General features: G+C 47.5%; 1 protein-coding gene across 1 annotated transcript in view; it reads right to left on the bottom strand.

Annotated features, from left to right (window-relative positions):
* Positions 1-18,245, bottom strand: part of LOC135224520 (PAX-interacting protein 1-like) — a 363,885-nt gene that overhangs the window by 308,585 nt on the left and 37,055 nt on the right. Inside the window, exon 2 of the mRNA XM_064263576.1 lies at positions 7,965-8,149. Coding sequence (XP_064119646.1) covers positions 7,965-8,149 — 185 coding nt within the window. The remainder of the gene's footprint in view (positions 1-7,964; positions 8,150-18,245) is intronic.

The raw sequence follows: 18,245 nt of genomic DNA, 5'->3' as shown, positions 1-18,245 counted from the left end.
CCATAACACTATTGTCGCTGCCTTATGGCGCCAATAACCTAAACTTGGCACGTTAGGGTGACACAAACCACCCATATTAAGGCGTTAAACAAGCGCCATAAAACCAGATTGCCATTAACTGAGTCCATTGGTAACCGGGGACTGCCAGTACTACTCAGTTTGCACGGAGTTTTTCTTGGATACTATTAAATGAGGAATAGTTTGCCTAGTGCAGTTGTGGAATCTTCTGCTTTCAGAGTAGCAAATTTATTCCTGCTCTCTGCTGATGTCTCCTGAATTCAAGTGTAATCAGTCTTATTTTCTATTCATTCATTGTTATTTCTTTATCATCTTGTCCTATAACTTGTCTCTCTCTGCAGGCTAATTTCCCTTTGGAGTATCTTAGTTTACAGTGAAACCTCTGTCCATAAGGGTTTTCAGCTAAAGATTTAGAGAAAAAGGAAGAAATAAAATACCTTGTTAACAAGCTTCAATGACCAGACCAGCTTTCACCAAAGGCAATCCATATAAAGCTGAAGGTTTGTATCTTCATAAAAGAACAATAACAGTTTGCTTTTTGTCACACCTGGCATACAAACAACACTGAAAAATGAAATTGTTAAGATACAATAAAGTTTTACACATACTTACCTGGCAGATATATACTTAGCTAATGTCTCTGACGTCCGACAGAATTCAAAACTCGCGGCACACACTACAGGTAGGTCAGGTGATCACCCCCTACCGCCGCTGGGTGGCGGTAATAGGAATCATTCCCGTTTTCTGACAGATTTTTTCTTCCCCCTATCTCCTGAGGGGAGGCTGGGTGGGCCATTAAACGTATATATCTGCCAGGTAAGTGTGTGTAAAACTTTATTGTATCTTAACATTTTCATTTTTACACATGCAACTTACCCGGCAGATATATACTTAGCTGATTGGCACCCTTGGAGGAGGGTAAGAGATAGTTACTCAATATAAATAGTAATTCAAAAAACAGGGAAAACAACTTTTGTTGTAGGTACTATAAATAAACTTAAATACCTTGATTCCTACCTTATTGGGCAGAAGACTTCATGAATACTGTCTATGAGTCTGCTTGCCTCAAGAGTTCCAGTGAGGATGAGACCTGTCACTGACAACTCTTCTGGATCATGTCAATGGGGGCTAGCCCGCTTACTCGACAGAGCCTTATTTCGGATCGTACCAATGGGGCCTATCCCACTTACATGGTAGAGCCTTCACCTTTGTCATATCAACGGGGACTAACCGTCTTACAAGACAGAGCCTAGGTCCAAACCATTACAAGGAGCATGAAACAACCAATCTCGACCACCTGACCACACTACTTTGTTATAAACTACGATTTGAAAGTGGTACTTTTTCCTGACCACTTTCAATCGACCATAAAAAACAACACCACAAGATTAAAATTCCTAATCTATCTAAACTAAGCAAGATTGGTTTCAGCCCCCTGTCCCAGCACCGAATCCGCAGATACGTAAGGTCCGAGAGAGAAGCACTTATCATAAGTCACACGTACATCTCTCAAATAGTTAGATGCAAACACAGAATTGCATCTCCAATATGTGGATCCAATTAAGTCCTGCAACGACATATTCTTGTGAAAAGCTAAGGAGGTGGCCACGGCTCTGACCTCATGTGCTTTAACTCTCATCTGTCCGAGATGTTCCTCTTCACAGGAAGTATGTGCTTCTGTAATAATATCTCTGATAAAGAATGTCTGTGCATTCTTCGACATTGTTCTTCTCGGATCTCTCACTGAGCACCAAAGGCTCTCTGAGTTTCCTCCCATTTGCTTTTTCCTCTCTAGATAGAACTTGAGGCTCCTTACCGGACACAAGGTTCTCTCTATCTCTCTCCCTACTAGGGAAGTCAATCCTTTAACTTCAAACGTCCTTGGCCAAGGCTTAGAAGGATTCTCATTTTTGGCTAAAAATAGGGGGTTAAATGAACACACTGCAGAATCCTTCCTGAAGCCACTGTGCCTTCTAAAGCCTTGGAGTTCACTTATTCTTTTAGCTGATGCTAATGCAAAGAGGAAAATAGATTTCCTAGTCAAATCCCTAAACGATGAGTTATTGGGAGGTTCAAATTTATCTGACATAAGAAATCTTAACACCACATCTAGGTTCCAGCTGGGTGGTCTAGCTGTCTTGGACTTCGAAGTTTCGAATGATTTAATCAAATCGTGTAGGTACTTGTCCTCCGTGATGTTTAGTCCTGTATGTCTAAACACCAAGGAAAGCATACTTTTATAACCTTTTATGGTTGAGACTGCAAGGTTACATTTCCGTCTCAAATACAACAGGAAATCTGCTATTTCCGTCACAGAGGTACTGAAAGAGGATACATTCTGATTCCTGGCCCACCTTCGGAAAACTTCCCACTTCGACTGGTACACGCGTATAGTTGAAGGTCTTCTGGCTCTTGCAATTGCCTTTGCAGCCGCGCATGAAAACCCCTTCGCTCTGACGAGTCCTCCGACAGTCTGAAGGCAGTCAGACCGAGCGCGGGGAGGTTTTTGTGGTATCTGTCGAAGTGGGGCTGTCTGAGAAGATCGTTCCGTAAAGGAAGGTACCTTGGAAAATCTATCATCCATTCCAGTACCTCTGTGAACCACTCTTGAGCTGGCCAGAATGGGGTGATTAGGGTCAGTTTCGCTCCTTTCGTCAAAACAAACTTTCTTAAGACGTCTCCTATGATCTTGAAAGGAGGAAAAGCGTATCCGTCAATTCCTTCCCAATTTAAGAGGAGACCGTCTATTGCTACTGCCCTTGGATCCGAAATCGGAGAGCAGTAGTTCTCCAGCCTGGCATTCCAATGTGTTGCAAACAGGTCTATGTTCGACCTTCCCCATAGGCTCCAAATCTGATTGCAGACATCTGAGTGCAGGGTCCACTCCGTGGAAATGACTTGATCCTTCCTGCTCAACAAGTCTGCTCTTACGTTTTTCTCGCCTTGGATAAACCTCGTTAAGAGCGTGATGTTCCGCTCCTTTGACCATAGAAGAAGCTCCTTCACCTTCTTGTACAGTGAGAGGGAGTGAGTCCCCCCCCTGTTTTCTTATGTAGGCTAGAGCTGTCGTGTTGTCTGAGTTTACTTGCAACACTGAGTTCGCGACTTGGGATTCCCACTGCCTGAGAGCTAGATGCACTGCCACTAACTCTTTCTCGTTTATGTGCCAGGACACCTGTTCCCCACTCCAGGTGCCTGACACTTCTCTCGGGCCCAACGTCGCCCCCCATCCCATTTCCGAAGCGTCTGTAAACAACACTAGGGAGGGGTTCGGTAACTGCAGCGATAGTCCCTCGTTTAATCTGCCTGGTTCTAACCACCAGCTGAGGTTTTCCTTTATTTCTCTGGAAAGAGGAAAAGAGTCCCACAGATCCTGATTCCTCTGGTCCCAATTCTCCTTCAAGAAGAATTGAAGGGGTCTTATGTGAAGCCTCCCTAGAGAAACGAACTGTTCCAACGAGAAGAGGGTCCCCAGAAGACTCATCCATTCCCTCGCGGAACATTGTTCTTTCTCTAGGAAGGTCTTCACTTTTAGAATACACCGCTCCTGTCTTTCTATGGACGGAAACACTTGAAAACCCCGAGAATCCATCAGAATCCCCAGATAGACAATGCTTTGCTGGGGATCCATCTGGGATTTCCCGAGGTTCACTAACAGTCCCAGGGACTGAGTCAGATCCAACGTCGATCTTAGGTCCTCCAGACACTGATTCCTGGATTGAGAGCGAATCAGCCAATCGTCGAGATACAGAGATATTCTTATTCCTTTCAAATGTAGCCAATGGGCTACGTTTTTCATCAATCCCATGAAAACTTGGGGAGCTGTGGAAAGACCGAAACAAAGGGCGCGAAACTGAAATACTTGGCCCTGTACCATAAATCTTAGGTACTTTCTGGACGAGGGATGAATGGGTACATGCAAAGGTAGGCAATCTTGTAAAGATCCAACCTGACACCATCCAATCCCCTTGTCTTAGCACTGAGAGAACTGATGAAGTCGTCTCCATTGTGAACGTTGTTTTGATCACAAAGTGATTTAGGGTGCTTACGTCCAGCACCGGTCTCCACTCCCCCGAGGCTTTTGGTACCAGGAAGAGGCGATTGTAAAAGCCTGGAGATTGAAGGTCTAATACCTTTTCTATAGCCTTCTTTTCCAACATCTGTTGCACCAGATGTATGAGGGCTTGGTTCTTTAAAGGATCTCTGTATCTTGCCGCCAACTCCCTTGGAGTGGTGGTTAAGGGAGGTTTTTCCCTGAAGGGGATCAGATATCCTCTCTCGAGGATAAAGAGGGACCAGTTGTCCGCCCCTCTCTGAGCCCAGACCTTCGCGAACCTCAAAAGTCTGGCTCCTACTGGAGTCTGGAGGACTCCTGTCTCACTGCGGCTTTGAGAATGGTCTTCGAGAAGATCGTCCTCTTTTAAACGGTCTTCTACTCTTAAGTGCAGGTCTCGAGGTTGTTCTTCCTCGAAAGGGCTGTTGGAAGGACACTTTATTCGTACCTCCTTCTCTTTTAGGCATCGGTACAGCAGGTTTAAGCCTCTTGGCGGACTGGGCAAGAAGATCTTGCGTAGCCTTCTCTGAAAGCGATCTAGAAATGTCCTTCACTGTCTCCTGAGGAAACAGGTATTCCGAGAGTGGGGAAAAAAGCAAAGAGGCTCTCTGTAAGGGAGAAACAGACTTGGAGAGAAACGAGCTGTATACTGATCTCTTTTTGAGCACTCCTGCTCCAAAGAGAGAGGCCACTTCTGTGGATCCATCCATGACTGCCTTGTCCAGGCACGAAAGGACACTGGATAACACCTCCATCGTCACAAACTCCGGATCCTGCGCTCTTTTTGCTAGAGCTCCTAACGCCCAATCCATGAAGTTGAAGACTTCTAATGTGCGAAATAGACCCTTGAGTAAATGGTCCATCTCGCACATTCCCCAAGATGCTTTAGCTGACAGTAGAGAGCGTCTTCTAGATGAGTCCACCAATGCAGAAAAATCCGCGTTTGCAGAAGCCGGAAGGCCTAACCCCATGGGTTCCTTCGTGTCGTACCAGACACCAGGCTTACCTGTTAATCTAGACGGAGGGCACAAAAACACTGTCTTACCTGCCTCCTTCTTAACCAGGAGCCAGTTCTCTAGATTCTTAATGGCCTTTCTCATAGAGAGAGTTGGCCGCATCTTGACAAAAGAGGGGGACTTTGCCAACTTAGTACTTGACAGCAGAGATCCTGGAGAAGGAGGATCAGCCGAACACAGCGAGTCCCCAAACTCTTGAAGGAGCAGTGACGAAAGTCTCTTATAATCAGAGATTCCTACTTCTTTCGTTTCTTCCTCCTCCGAAACTTCCTCCAAGGTTACGTTCGGAGAGGGAGACTTCTTAGGAGAAGTCCTGGCAGGCATGCGACTCTTATCCTTCAAAAGTTCGCCAGATGAAGTCGCCAGTTCAATACCCGGGATATGCTTCCTCGGGAAAGATGATTCCTCCGCTTCCTGCCGCTCCACAGGTACTTGATACTGATAGGAGAGGATCTTAGAGCCTACCGTCCCAGGCTCTTGGCGCCTACCCGGTGAAACACTTGTTTCCACTCTCGAGCGCCTACTATGAGTAGGGCGCGAATCCAGAGTCAGGATTCTTTCAGGCTCTTGGCGCCTGTGAGGAGAGGCGCTTGAGCCTACTCTTCTGTGACTCCCAGGAGTAGGGCGCGAGTCTGAACAGAGGCTCCTTTCAGGCTCTTGAAGCCTACGAGGAGAGGCGTAAGAGCCTACTCCTGAGCCTCTTCCAGGAGTAGGGCGTGAATCCCTGGCAAGGCTCTTCTTAGGCTCTTGCTGCCTTTGAGGAGAGGAGCTTGCGCCTACTCTTGCTCGTCTTACAGGAGTAGGGAGCGAATCCAAGATTAGGCTCCTTTCAGGCTCTTGACGCCTGCTAGGAGATTGGTAAGCGTCTAATCTAGATACTCTTCCAGGAGTACGGCGCGAACCCTTGTTTAGGTTCTTTCCAAAGTCTTGGAACCTGCTAGGAGAGGCGCTTGACTCCCTAGAGGAAAGCCTATCACGAGCTACCGGTCTCGAGGAACGTAAAGGGCTTCTATCCAGGCGTCCTATCGAACGTTGGCGCCTTCTAGAAAAGTCATCAAAATCTTTCGAAGGAGAGCCCTTCTCACTTCTATCCCTATGGGCAGAGCGTACCCTCTCTCGTTCCTTCCTTCCACTTGAAGAGGAGATCCTACTCCTAGGAGATCGTTCGACTGATACTAATCGATCACTACCTTCTCGTCTGAAGACTTTCTCCTTACTCCTACCAGGAGAGGATCTAGAGCCTACGTCTTGGCGCCTTGGGCTATGACTCTTCTTAGCATCCGAGCTTCTGCGCGGGGAATACAATCTTCCCTGTCTAGACGAAGCATAAAAGGAGTCGTCTACTCTCGGGGGAGAAGAGGTTCTTACTGGCGAAAAGCGCCTACTATACTCCTCCTTCCTACTATGAGAAGGCCTTATAACAGAGCTCTTAACTGGAAGAGAGGCGTCCTTCCTGCGAGAAGGCTCCTTGCGCCTACTAGTCGAAAGAGAGCCCACTAAGGATGAAAGATTCGCTTGAAGGTCCAACAGGAATTTCTTAGTAGAGGACTGAATCCCTTCTGGTGAAAATTCAGGAGACTTAATAACCTTCTTAGGTGAAGGAGAATACTCCGGAAAAGGCTCCGGGCTGGAGTCAAGAGCGCCTTCTCCTGACGGTTTCCAGGCTCTCTTGAGAGGGCGCGATTTGGAAGATGAGCTCCATCCACGCTTAGGTGAGGACGAATCTGAATCGGAAAAACACTTCCTTAGGAGGCTTTTCCTATCTCCAAAGCAGCCTGGGACGAGCCTACAGGATCTGCTGAAGGGACGCCTGACCGTTGGGGATACTCTACATCCCCCTTGCAGCTTTCGACATTCCTCCTCCCTTGGGCATGGGAGTCTGAAAGAGGTCTAGGCCTAGGAGCGATGCGGAGTCGGTCAGACGCCCCCTCCACTGCACTGGGGACACTGCACACGTCACTATACACTTCACTCTTACCTTGGTCTATATCACGCAATTGCTGTTGCAAATTGCGAATTGACGCTTCCACAGCGGCTCTCGTCAGGCAGCATCGCAATCTACGAGTTCGCTGCGGGGGGAAGGAGCTGAAACCAAAAGGAAGGATGGCGAAGCTACTGCAGGGTTAGAGATACTATCCTGTTCCGCAGAACAGGATCTACTTGAACTTCTAGCCGAAGCTTTCCTAATCCTATCCTTCTCTAATTTTTTCACGTATGCAGTTAGCTCTTTCCATTGTACCTCAGTTAAACTCTCGCATGCATCACACGTATCCTTAACTGAACAATCCCTTCCCCTACATTTTACACAAACAGTGTGAGGGTCCAAAGCAGCCTTAGGTAACCTCACCTTGCATCCTTCATTTACACATACTCTACACAGAGTTCCAGGTGTTAAATCAGACATATTATCCAACTAAATCCAAAAAACAGCGTATGCCAACAACCAAAGATCAATTACTTCCCAAATAATCCTCGGCGAAGCAAGCAAGAAATTCTATGCAGGAGCTACCAACAAAGTTGCTGTTAGCACCGGCGACAGAAAAAATCTGTCAGAAAACGGGAATGATTCCTATTACCGCCACCCAGCGGCGGTAGGGGGTGATCACCTGACCTACCTGTAGCGTGTGCCGCAAGTTTTGAATTCTGTCGGACATCAGAGACATTAGCTAAGTATATATCTGCCGGGTAAGTTGCATGTGTAAAATTATAGAGTAATACTGTAATATGTTTGTACTAATGTATCTTTTCAAAAGTTAATTTATAGCACTATACTATATTTCCTAACTTCCTTGACTGTTAATGGATAAATTCATTCAAGCAACATATGCTGTATCATGGAAACTTTCTACAAAATACTTTTGCAATAAAAAGGATACGGGAGTTGTTTCCCACATTTGGCCGACATGATGACCCATTTCTGAGTAACAACAGGCTTTTCATAAATATCCTTGACCTCTCCAATTTCATCTTCACTGGGTTCCTCTCCCGTAATAAGGTGAGTCATATAATCTGTAATGTGAGCATCTTGTTTGGCTCCTCCGTCCGTTAAAAGTTTCAAGACCTAAAAGAAAGAAGAATAAAACAAGTTACAATAGATGCATGCAGCAAAATGAAATCAATCATCAAATATATTAAAACTTAAAAGATAAACAATAGCAGCATGTTTTTCATACAATAAAAATTTAAAAAGTAATCTGAAGTTCTTTATATCAGGAGAAGCTTACAAACATACGCTGGAAAGGTTGTCAAAAACTTACTGACAAGATTGTTAACAATCAACAGATAATGAGAAGCCCTGCCCACCCACTGGTCTGCACTTCACTTTGCCTTTCGGTCAAGGTGCCAGATATGAAGAGAAACTAAAGTGAGTTATTATATGAAGTTTCGGTCCAGGTAGCTTGGCATCAACTTGAGAGGTGGTATGAGGTGGGCATTAAGTTTAAAGACTTCAGGTTTGTATAAGTTAGGTAAAATACAAATTACTTATAAAATTTGTTATTTGTTCCTACAAAATATATAAAAATTTGGTCTCTATATATATAGGAAGAATTACTGATTGGAGGGAGGAAGCTGAGTAAGTCTCTGAACTGACTGGTAGTTTGCCACACCTAGGTCTACTTCCTGGATGACAGATCAAGGGAGAAGACCATGATGTTCAACTGTCAGACTTCTTGGCACTTTCTCGAAGAATGGGTAAAAATCGCAATTTTTGAAAATAAATTGTATTTCTGGGTTCGACCTGTGTCTGCCAGTGACAAGTTCCTGTAACTCACTTTTCTGAGTATAAATAGATCCTAAATATACCAGAGAAAAAGCTAGCATGGTATGCTGAAGTTACTACCTTCAGCTCGATCACCCCAAGGGCGTCGGTATAGCACTAGGGTGAGTGGAAGCCACTACCAACAGGCCTTCTTGACAATTTTAGGATTCCTTTCAAAATCCCTCCCCCGGCGAGAGCCGTTACAACAGTTACTCCGCTTACCTTCCACTCGCACTCGCTACTACTACTACTACATGGCCGCCATCTTCATTCCTGTAATTAGCCTTTGTGTATGTGCACGCGTTTAGTTACAGCTCCCGTGGTATTCGTTTGTCTTAGCGATGTTGTCTGTGGAACTTCCTCCTTCATCTAAGTTGAGTACTCCAATTTGTGTTTTCGTAACTCATACAGTTACGGTGCATCCCAAATTTGCCTTCGGCCCCTCAGAAAACGTATTGAGGGCGCTGTTGGCTTATCCGCCATTTTGGGAGCATCATCAGAACACGTGTGGTTCTGTTACACATTATTTCCCTTCTAAACTTAAATTATGTCAATTGTTATATACATTACAGTCATCAGTGACGTATTTTCATATTACGTGCTTAATAATTAACCGACCGAGTTAGGATTGGTTCGGAGTAAGGCCTAACGCGCTCATGACGTCCTCTGGGGTTTAAAGAAATGAAATTTTCATTATTAAAATGAAGTTTTATTGTATACTTACCGAACAATTATACAGCCGTGATTTCCACGAGCGGCAGGAGACTAAATTCAAATTTAGCGCGTAGGCGTCGCCAACACTGGTGGTGATGACGTCATCTCCCTCCACTCGCGGGAGAACCAGGTACAACTGCCCAGGTGAATCCAATTCTTTCTGCCCGTCCGTCCACCTAAGGGGAGGAGGGTGGGTATAATCATAATTGTTCGGTAAGTATACAATAAAACTTCATTTTAATAATGAAAATTTCATTTTTATTGTAGTCTTACCGAACAATTATACAGCTGATTACACATTTATGGGAAGGTGGGATTCAGTGGACCACTAGTATTTCTAAATGGTTACATTTATTACAATACCAGTAAACACTCAAGGTGTCTGTTGTACCTTACCTTGTAAGAGATCTACAGCAGACTGTTACTGCCTCTGGTCGGTGCTCTTCTTACTATTGTAGAGGAATTGGAATTTGACCAAAGTTAGCCTCTACAGGAGTGGAATCCTTCCGTAGTTCAAGCGAGTCAAGGCTGACTGACGGAGGATAGTAACAACAAAGATTGCCCTTGCCCTGGGCTAAGACCAGAAATTCAATCATACAAAACATTTGTCCACCAACACCAGATTTAAAACATATATACCCAACCATTATAAAAACTGACCTAACAGACTGGTGAGGTATCCCAGGTACTCAGTACCCCCAGCTTCCCTTGAACTCGACAACCTATTTCAAGGTGAAAAGTTAGCATAGAGGTTGACGACCCCTGTGCCGTTTCTCCCAACACCATGCCAGAAACCGCCACCGGACCTAACGTTTTACAATTCTCAAAAACCGTTTCTATCTCTTTGAGATAATGACTCGCAAAAACCGAATTCGATCTCCAGAACGTGCTCTGAAGAATCGAAGCTAAAGATAAATTCTTTCTAAATGCTAAAGAAGTTGCCACTGCTCTAACCTCGTGAGCTTTAACTCTCAGAACGGAAAGATTGTCGTTCTCGGATGTGCGAGTGAGCTTCCCTGATAAGCTCTCTAATAAAGAACGATATAGCATTCTTAGAAAGAGGACGAGACGGATTTTGAACCGAGGTCCAGAGCTTAGAAGATTGTCCTCTAATACCCTTAGTGGCAAACAGATACTGCTTAATAGCCCTGACTGGACATAAGAGCCTTTCTTCCTCCTCATGTCCAACCAAATCAGATAAGTTCCTTACCACAAAACTCCTCGGCCAAGGATTAGATGGATTCTCGTTTATGGCTAGAAAGGTCAAAGATACCGAAAATACAGCATTGCCTTGAGAGAAACCGACTCTTTTGTCTATAGCGTGCAATTCGCTGACGACGCTTTAGCAGAAGCTAGTGCAATAAGAGAAAGTGCCTTCTTAGTCAAGTTCCTGAGTGAAGCCGACTTCAAAGGCTCAAACGGTGGCCCCATGAGGAACTTAAGCACCACATCTAAGTTCCAAGCCACTGTATCCTGTGGGAGCTTAGTGGTTTCGAAAGACCTAATGAGGTCCGACAGATCTGTATTGGAGGAAATATCCAAACCTCGATGTCGAAAAACCGAAGAAAGCATGGCTCTATATCCTCTGATCGTCGAAGGAGCCAGTTTCTTAGAGTTCCTAAGAAATGGGGGGAAGAAAATCTGCTATTTCCGTTAAAGAGGTTGCGAGTAATAGAGACTTTAGCACTTCTACACCACTCCCTGAAGATTCTCCACTTTCCTTGATAGAGTTTGTTAGAAGACTCTCTCCTACAACGAGCGATAGCTTCTGCAGCTCTTCTTGAAAAAACCCTTTCGCTCTGACAAGATTCCGGACAGTCTGAACCCTGTCAGAGCTAGAGCGGACAAGTTTTGGTGGAACCTCTTGAAGTGAGGTTGTTTGAGAAGCCACTTCTCTGGAGGAAGAAGTCTGGGGAAGTCTACTGACAACTGGAGAAGGTCCGGGAACCACTCTTTCCTGGGCCAAAGGGAGCGATTAACGTTTACATTGCTGTGCGACATGAACTTTTTCAGCACCTCTCTTATTAGACCGAACGGAGGGAATGCATAAGCTTCCAGACCCGACCAATCCAACAGCATTGCGTCCACCGACCAAACTAGAGGATCTGGACTGGAGAACAAAAGCAGGAAGACGGTGTTCCTTGATGTCGCGAACAGGTCTATGGATGGTCGTCCCCAAAGGCGCCAAAGTTTTCTGACAAATCTTGTTGTCCAAAGTCCACTCCAGAGGTAACAATTGCGGTTGACGACTTAGCTCGTCCGCCAGGACATTCATCTTTCCCGGAACAAATCTCGGGACTAGCTGAACCTTCGCTTCGTTTGACCACAGGAGGAGATCCTTGGCTACTTCGTATAGAGGAGAAAGACTGAGTCCCCCCCCTGTTTCCGCACGTACGAGAGAGCCGTGGAGTTGTCGGAATGCACTGCCACTACCTGGCCTTCTACTAAGCTCCGAAACTGTCTGAGCCCCAGGAAAAATTGCTAAAAGTTCCTTTACATTTATGTGGAACTTCTTCTCCTTCTCCGACCAAGCTCCTGAAGTTCGTTGATTTCCCGGCAGGGCAGGGTCCCCAACCTGTGTCCGATGCGTCGGAAAAGAACTGTAGGTTCGGGAGGATGGGTCGTATCTAACCCAAATCTAACCTTCTTCCAACCTTGCTCGAGAGAGCCACCACCTTAGGTCCTACTTTTATTTGATCTGTGACAGGAAAGGAATCGAGTCTGGTTGCGTCTTCCTGCACCAAGAGGCTCTCAGGAAAAACTGCAGAGGTCTCATGTGCAGTCTTCCCAACGTCACAAATTTCTCCACTGACGTCAATTTGCCCAGGAGCCTCATCCACTGATTGGCAGAACTTACCTTTTTGTCCAAGAACTCCTGAACTGTCTCCAGACAGCCTTGGACCCTCTTCGAGGACAGCGCCCGAAACTTGAGCATTCAGAGTCATCCCCAAATAAAGGATGCTCTGAGATGGAACCAACTGGGACTTCTGTTGTTGACCAGAATTCCTAACTTTCTGGCAAGATCCAGAGTTGTTCCAAGGTCCTTCATGCACCGACTCTCTGATCCGACCGGAGAAGCCAATCGTCCAGATAGAGGGATTCTACTCCTAAATGTGCAGCCAGCTTCCTATCGGGGATAGAACCTGGTGAAAAACTTGAGGAGCGGTTCGCCAGTCCGAAGCAAAGCGCCCGAAACTGAAACACCTTGCCTTCGAACATGAACCTCAAGTACTTCCGAGATTCGCGATGTATCGGAATGTGAAAATAAGCATCTTGCATGTCCAGAGAAACCATCCAATCCCCGTCTGATGGACTCCAGAACCGACCGAGTGTCTCCATATGAAATTTTGTTTTCTGGACATGCAAGTTCAGGGCGCTCACATCCAAAACCGGCCTCCAGCCCCCTGATGACTTGGGAACTACAAAAAGGCAATTGTAAAAGCCTGGAGGAAAATCCCCTTCTATCTGTTCTATCGCTTCTTTGAGAACAAGCGCTTCCACTTCTGCGGCTAGCGCCAGAAATTTGTCTGAGCCCGGAGAGTATGCCTGGAATGGAATTGGCAACAGGTGAGAGCGAGGGAGGTGAAACGAGAGGAATACGATAGCCGAACTTGAGTACTTGCACTACCCAGGCTTCTGCTCCTCTGTTTTCCCATTCCTCCCAAAACAGAGCCAGCCTGACTCCCACTGGTGTATGTGAAGAACCGAGCTTTCATTTGGAAGGTTTGTTAACCTTGGCCGAGGTCTTAGACTGAGGGTCGCAAATTCAACTTCGGCCGAAAGAAGCGCTTGGGTTTTTTCTCTCTCCGCAAAACAAAAGGCGCTTGGGCCAGAGGAGAAACCGAAGGAACAGTCTCCAAAGGAGCTTTAGGTCTCTTAGTAGACTGTGCCAGTAAATCCGAAGTAGATTTCTTATCTAGCGCAGACGAAATTGAGACAACACTACATCGTCTGGAAGAGGTTATCTTTCACAAAAGGAGCAAACAAGAGAGCAGACTTCTGTTGAGAAAGTAACCCTTTTAGAAGCAAGGCACACAAAGTTGCCTTTTCTTAAGGGTACCAAAGGCGATGAGTGAAGCTAACTCATCACATCCATCCCTAATGGATTTTGTCCGCACAGGACAGAACACCAATCCAATCCTCCGCTAACTCCTGAGAAAGAGAAGGACAGTCTTCGCTCTTGGCCGCTAAAGCGCCAATAGTTCCAATCAAGGAAGCTAAAGACTTCCAAAAGTTTAAATTGGTTCTTTACAACGTGGTCCAACTCAGGCGCTGTTAAGAAAACTTTCGCTGCGGCGAAAGCAGATCTTCTAGAGGAGTCGATTAAAACTGGAGAAGTCTCCCTGGGAGGAGGCAGAAACTCCCAGAGAAGGAGCTTCCCCAGTTACATAAAAACCTATACCCCTTACGAAGCAACTTAGATGAGGGTAAGGCAAAAAGCGCCTTCCCTAATCTCTTTTCATAGACATCCATTTCTCCGTCTCTTTCAACGAATGTCTAACCGCTTTAGATAGAACAAGTTTTGGGAGGAGAGGTCTGAAGTTTTCCTCCTCATCAAAAAGTCGAAGTTGGGGAGCGCGGAGCCGCTTTCTCAAAATAATCTGGATAAGATACCAGAAGAAATCTAAGGAGACGTGAATAACACGAGAGGTGATGTGAATCCTCCTCCTCTACTTCTTCCTCATTCTCCGATACCGCCGAAGAAGTAGACGGGACTACAACCGGATATGACAATTTGTCGAAAATTGCATTTTTCCTAACTATACAAACCTGAGGTCCTTTAACAATAGGAAGTAGCTAGCGGCAGCTGGAACGGTCGTAAGCTTCGAACAAGGGGAGAACGGTAGTTAACTGCTTGTCCGATCGTCGCGCGCCGCGCGACTGGGAGGTAAACAAATCACTTTTGCTTTTGGCCCATGCAAAATACGCAGAGTGAGGGGTGGTCATGAGAGGGACTTTATGTTAAAGGACCTCAGGTTTTGTATAGTTAGGAAAAAAGGTGCAATTTTCGACAAATTGTCATTTGTTCCGATACGTATACAACCCATCGTCCTTTAAACAATAGGAAAGACTCACTTCTGGTGGGTGGAATCTGAGTCTTTTGATGACAGACTGTGTTCGTCATCCCTGGAATGCCTCCCTGGTCGTAAGACGAGGGAGGGATCCAAGCCTCTGTCCGATTGATCGGGTGTGCACCGCAGGATCAATGGTCAGACCTCTGGGCCGAGTACTAAGAGAGAGGCAAGCGTATCTCTTCGTACCAGCATTGTAAGAACTTTTTCCTTACATGAGCAAATGTAAAGTAATGGGTTTGTCTCATGTTGGCATCCACTTTCTCCCCCTTGTTGGAGAAAGTGGTGATATTTACTCCTATCTCTAGTTAAAGAGATAGGATGGAGCTCTGTTGAATAGCTTACCTGCATCGGACTCCTTTCCAGCAAGGTAACGACCGTATCCCTCTGCCCACAGGTAGAGGTAGAAAAAGATGGTGAAGAGAAGCCAGTCACTCTCTCATTCACGCATTCATTCTCCCAGTCATACCAGGAATCGTGCTGTTCTGCCTGCTCGGGTGCTGGGTAAGCTTACACAACGTGTGAGCAGCCACCACAGGTCCCAAGGAAAAAGTATCCAAGGACTTGTGGGCAATATCCCGAAGGTAGAAGGACGTGAAGGTGGTCTGGTTGGCCCAGACACCTGCCTTCAGGAGGCCTGCGCCACGGAGGAAGTTTCTTACGGAACGCTAAGGAGGTCCGATACCTCTGACTTCGTGGGCTCTCGGGACGGAGAAGTACGGATGTCGCTACCATCAGCTTCGTACGCTCTCTGATCACCTCACGTAGCCAGAAAGAAAGCGTGTTCTTGGAGACTTCTTTCTTGGTGACCCCAGTGCTAACGAAGAGGCGGTCGACACTCAGGCCTGAGATGTCGAGTTCTCTTCAGATAGCGCCGTAGCGCCCTCACAGGACAAAGCAGCATCTCAATCCGCATCGTTATCTGTAAAGTCCAGCAGGGAGGGGATCGTGAAAGACTCGAACCTGGTCGTCAGGGATCGACGGATTCTGAGTCTTAGCTTACGAAGTTCGGGACGAAATCGAGCGTCAACAGATCCCCAGCCTCTGGTATGTTTAACATCATAAGAAAGGCCATGTAGTTTCCCCTACTCTCTTCGCCGATGCCAGGGCCAGCAAGAAGAGGGTCTTGAGGGTCAGATCCCTGTCTGACGACTCTCGGAGTGGCTCGAACGGTGTTCGAGTCAGACTCCTAAGGACGAGAGTCACGTCCCACGCAGGGGGCCTGAGTTCCCTGGGTGGGCAAGACCTTTCGAAGCTCCTCATTAGCAAGGATATCTCGAACGAATTCGTGATGTCCAGTCCCCTCAGTTTTAGGACGAGAGCCAGAGCGGCTCTATATCCCTAACTGTGGGGGTACTGAGAGGAGCTTCTCTCGGCGAAAGAAAACACGAGAAATCCGCTACCTGCTGAAGAGTGGCTCTGAGAGGACAAACCCTGTCTACGACACCAACCACAGAAAGACGGCCCCACTTCCCTGGTACACAGCTGCAGAGGACTGTCTGACGTGTCCAGCCATCTCTGTTGCTGCGCTACGAGAAAAGCCTCTCGTCGCAAGAGATGTGGATAACAGCCAGCGTGAAGTTGAAGGGACTGGAACTGCGCGGTGGTACCGTTCTACGAGTGGCTGGGCTAGAAGGTTGTGCCAGTTGGGTAGCTCTCTCGGTGCGTCTGCAAGAAGAGCCAGCAGGTCCGGATACCAAACGGCTTGAGGCCGTTTGGGAGCCACCAGGATCATTCTGAGATTGGGATTGACCAGCGCTCGACTGATCACTTTCCGAATCAGACAGAAGGGAGGAAAGGCGTAAGCGAAGAGGTTGTCCCAGGGGAGGGGTGTTGGAGAGCGTCCCTCTGCAGCTGCCCATGGGTCCGGCACGGCCGAGAAAAACACCTGGATCTTCCTGTTGTGCCGGTGGCGAACAGGTCTACGACCGGTCGCCCCCCACAGGTTGAAGAGCCTTTCCGCCACATCTTGGTGTAGAGACCATTCGGTCCCTATCACCTGATCCGACGGCTGAGCTTGTCCGCCACTACATTCCTCTTGCCTGGAATGTAGCGTGCTGACAGCTCTATCGAGTGAGCCGTTGGCCCACTCGTGCACCTGCACCGTCAACTGATTGGAGCGGAAGAGACACTAGCCCCCTGCTTGTTGACATATGCCACTACTGTGGTGTTGTCGCACATCAACACACTGAGTGTCCCACCAAGCGGTCCCGAAAACTCTTGGAGAGCGTTGAACGCCGCCTTGAGTTCCAGGACATTGATGTGAAGGTGCTTCTCGTGATGGTCCCACACACCTGCAGTCAGCAACTCCTCCAGGTGTGCGCCCCACATCCCTCGGTCGATGCGTCTGAGAACAGAAGCATCTCCGGGGGGGGAGTGCGTATGGGCACTCCTCTTAAGAGGTTCTTGTCGTCGAGCCACCAGCTAGGTCCTGCCTCACCTTGTCCGTGATAGCCACGGGAAAGTAAGGAGGATCCTTGGCCTGAGACCAACTCTCCCTTAGCCTCCACTGGAGAGACCGCAGGTGAAGACGCCCGTGAGGGACTAACTTTTCGAGTGACGACAGATGGCCGATCACGACTTGCCATTGCTGTGCTGCCTGTTCCTGCCGCGACAGGAACCGGCCGGCCTGCCTCCCTGAATTTGCTGATACGCAAGTCGTCGGGGAAAGACTTGCCCTGCTACCGTATCTATCAGCATACCACAGGTACTTCATCTTCTGCTTGGGTTCGAAATCGGACTTCTCGTAGTTTATCACGATCCCCAGATCGCGACAAAACTTGAGGAGTCGATCTCTGTCCTGTAGCAACTGCGAGCGGGAGCTCGCAGGACCAGCCAATCGTTCGAGATACCTCAGAAGACGTTATCCCCGTTCGAATGGGCCCGAAGCCGACACCAGAGATGAACACTCGCGTGAACACCTGTGGGGCGGTTGAGAGACCGAAACAAAGTGCCCTGATTTGGTACAGAACCGTCCCGTCGAAGATGAAAGCGGAAGGTTAACTTTCTGGAGGACTGATGGATGGGTATTGAAAATACGCGTCCTTCAGGTCCACCGAAAGCATGAAATTGTTCCCCCTGATTGAGTCGAGCACTGAGCGTGCCGACTCCATCGTGAACCGCGTCGTTGCGAACGAACGGTTCAGGGGGTAGAGAGGTCTATCACGGGGGGCGCCAGCCCCCGATGCCTTCTCCACTAGGAAGAGGCGGCTGTAAAAGCCTGGTGACTGGTCCTCCACGATTTCTACAGCTCGTTTCGCCACATGGTCTTGATTCTCCTGTCGAACAAGAGCGTTGTCCTTTGCTGATCCCCGGACATAGGTCTGTAGATGGACCGGTTTGGAGATGAGGGGGGGCCGAGACTCGAAGGGTAGTAGATATCCCTCCCGAAGGACGTCTACTATCCAGTTCTCGGCGCCGTAGCGCTGCCAAGTCGCCCAATGGCTCGCCAGGCACCCCCCCACTTCCGGCAGCAGGTGAGGGGGAACGCCGTCCCTAGCGTTTCCCTCCTCGTTTCGACTTCTTCCCAACACCTCCTCGGGGAAAGGAGGGCTGGGAGGAGGGCTGGTTGCGGCCTCCTCTCGCAGAAGTCGAAACAACTGGAGTCTTCA

The sequence above is a fragment of the Macrobrachium nipponense genome, chromosome 12 (genome assembly GCF_015104395.2).
Source record: "Macrobrachium nipponense isolate FS-2020 chromosome 12, ASM1510439v2, whole genome shotgun sequence".
In the NCBI taxonomy this organism is placed as follows: Eukaryota; Metazoa; Arthropoda; class Malacostraca; order Decapoda; family Palaemonidae; genus Macrobrachium; species Macrobrachium nipponense.
Note: the sequence above shows the minus strand (reverse complement) of the source record. Positions and strands in the feature narration are given on the sequence as shown.